This window comes from Hevea brasiliensis, chromosome 1, assembly GCF_030052815.1.
Source record: "Hevea brasiliensis isolate MT/VB/25A 57/8 chromosome 1, ASM3005281v1, whole genome shotgun sequence".
NCBI classification, from domain to species: Eukaryota; Viridiplantae; Streptophyta; class Magnoliopsida; order Malpighiales; family Euphorbiaceae; genus Hevea; species Hevea brasiliensis.
Window position 1 is genome coordinate 128599144 of NC_079493.1, and position 2212 is coordinate 128601355.

Below are 2212 nucleotides of genomic sequence, written 5' to 3' on the forward strand. Positions count from 1 at the left end.
GGCTTACAAATTATATAATTTGGCAACCAAACAGATTTTTATGTCCAGAGATGTTATTTTTCATGAAAATGATTTTCCTTTTACAAAAGCAGAATTGCAATTGCATGATGATCCTTCAATTCCACTTCCAGTAAATGATTCAAACATTCAACACAACTCCAAACACATCACACCCTTCTTCCTCTCCTATCAATTCTCGCCAACTTTTTACACAAACTTCTTCACCAGAAAACTCATATTGCCTCACTAATTTTATCACATGCCTCCACTCTCGCACCTGTTCCTATAAGGAAAAGCACTCGACTTACTTCAAAGACTAGCTAAATGATTTTATAGCTACTGTTTCTAAAGTCCCTCTAAATACTAATTTCAGTACTAATGCAACTAATAGTTAATTGGTGTTTGTAAGTACTACTTCTCAAGTTCAGTTTCATATAAATTCGCCGTCTCATTTTCCTTCTTTACCTATCACATTACAAATTTCCCCTCCAAATATAGTTATGACTACATGTGTTTTGTAGCAAATGTTTCCCTTTCTGCAAAAACAAAGTCTTTTCATCAGGCAAAGGAGAATAGCAATTGGGTTACAACAATACATGTAGAGTTATATGCATCAGAAAGGAATAATACCTGGTAATTAACTCAACTACCTACAGGGAAGAAGGCAATAGCCTTTAAGTAGGTATTTCAGATCAAGCATAAAGCAAATGGATCCATAGATAGATACAAGGTAAGATTAATTACCAAAGGTTTTAACCAATTGCCTAGTGTTGACTATGTGGAATGTTTTTCTCCTATTGCAAAGCTAGTAATTGTCCGGATGTTCATACCTTTTGCTACTGCATATAAATTGCCCATTCATCAATTAGACATTAATAATGCCTACTTACATGGGCATATTGATGAAGATCTTTACATGATGCCACCACAGGGCTACTCTAAAGGCAAACCAAAAGAAGTTTGTAAGTTGATTAAAAGCCTATATGGCTTGAAGCAAGCTGGCCGACAATGGAATAAAGAATTAACATAAAGTTTAAAAGATTATGGTTTTACTCAATCAGCATTTGATCACTGTTAGTTCATTATGGGTTCTAACAATCATTTTTTGGTCCTTATTGTCTATGTTGATGGTGTCCTTATTGCAGGAGCTCATGAGCCTGACATCATAAATGTGAAGCATTTTCTTGATAAAAAATTCACAATACATTACCTTAGGTATGTTAATTACTTTCTCGAGCTGGAGATTGCAAGATCATCTACTAGTACTTTCTTAAGTCAGCGTAAATATGTTCTTGACATTATCAAGGACGTAAGGCTTACGCAAGCCAAGATTGTAGATTTTCTAATGCCAAAAGTTTTAAAGCTCAACACTGATGATGGTGAGTTACTAATAAACCCTAAGCAATACAACAGGTTAGTTGGTCGCATGTTATATCTGAGTTTGACTAGACCAAATATTACCTACTCAACTCAACAGTTAAGTCAGTTTATGCAATGACCTTGCAAACTGCATCTTGATGCTACTCTTCCTGTGTTGCAAATCTGAAAGGGTGTCCTGTGAAAGGATTATTTTTCCTTGTTGACAATGACTTTTATATTTGTATTTATTATGATGCGGATTGGGCCCCATGCCCCATGTCATGGAAGTCTCTCATGGGATTTTGTATTTTCTTAAGATCCTCTCTTGTCTCTTTGAAATCCAAGAAGCAAACTATAGTAAGCAAGTCCTCAACTGAGGCAGAACATTATAGCATGGCTACAACCGTTTGTGAACTCCAATGGATCAGTTACATTCTCCAAGAGTTTCAAATTCAACCATTATTGCCATAAAGCTTCACTATCATAATAGATCTGCATAACACATAGCAGATAACCCCGTGTTTCATGAATGAACAAAACACCTGGAGATAGACTATCATGTCGTATGTGATCAGTTAAACAAAGGTTTTATCATCATAATTCATGTCCCATCAAAACTCTAGCTCACTGATTTTTTTCACCAAACCTCCCTTCTTAATTTGATTATTTGTTATCCAAGATGGAACTTTATAATTTTAGCCCGTCTCCATCTTGAGGGGAGGGATGTAAAGCTTATTTATCCGTACGATGTGTTTAGGGCTTAAGTAAAACGATGCACAGCAGCTAGATCAAATTGCCCATAAGAAGATTATTAGAGTAGTTTTATTTCCTATTGTTTGTTTTTTTGAGTTGG

General features: G+C 35.4%; 1 protein-coding gene across 1 annotated transcript; it reads left to right on the forward strand.

The window, feature by feature from the left end:
* Positions 1-820: 820 nt before the first annotated feature.
* On the forward strand, positions 821-1830 carry LOC110643916 (uncharacterized mitochondrial protein AtMg00810-like). The gene is made up of 3 exons (XM_058128699.1): positions 821-944; positions 1146-1379; positions 1550-1830. The coding sequence occupies exons 1-3, from the start codon at positions 821-823 to the stop codon at positions 1828-1830; spliced, it is 639 nt and encodes a 212-aa protein (XP_057984682.1).
* Positions 1831-2212: the final 382 nt, after the last annotated feature.

Bases quoted from the DNA above. Each gene is read 5' to 3' on its own strand.
- LOC110643916 (XM_058128699.1), top strand. From the start codon at position 821: ATGTTCATACCTTTTGCTACTGCATATAAATTGCCCATTCATCAATTA. The intron at 945-1,145 runs GCAAACCAAAAG...TCCTTATTGCAG, and splicing joins ACCACAGGGCTACTCTAAAG to GAGCTCATGAGCCTGACATC. The intron at 1,380-1,549 runs GTGAGTTACTAA...CAAATCTGAAAG, and splicing joins AAAGCTCAACACTGATGATG to GGTGTCCTGTGAAAGGATTA.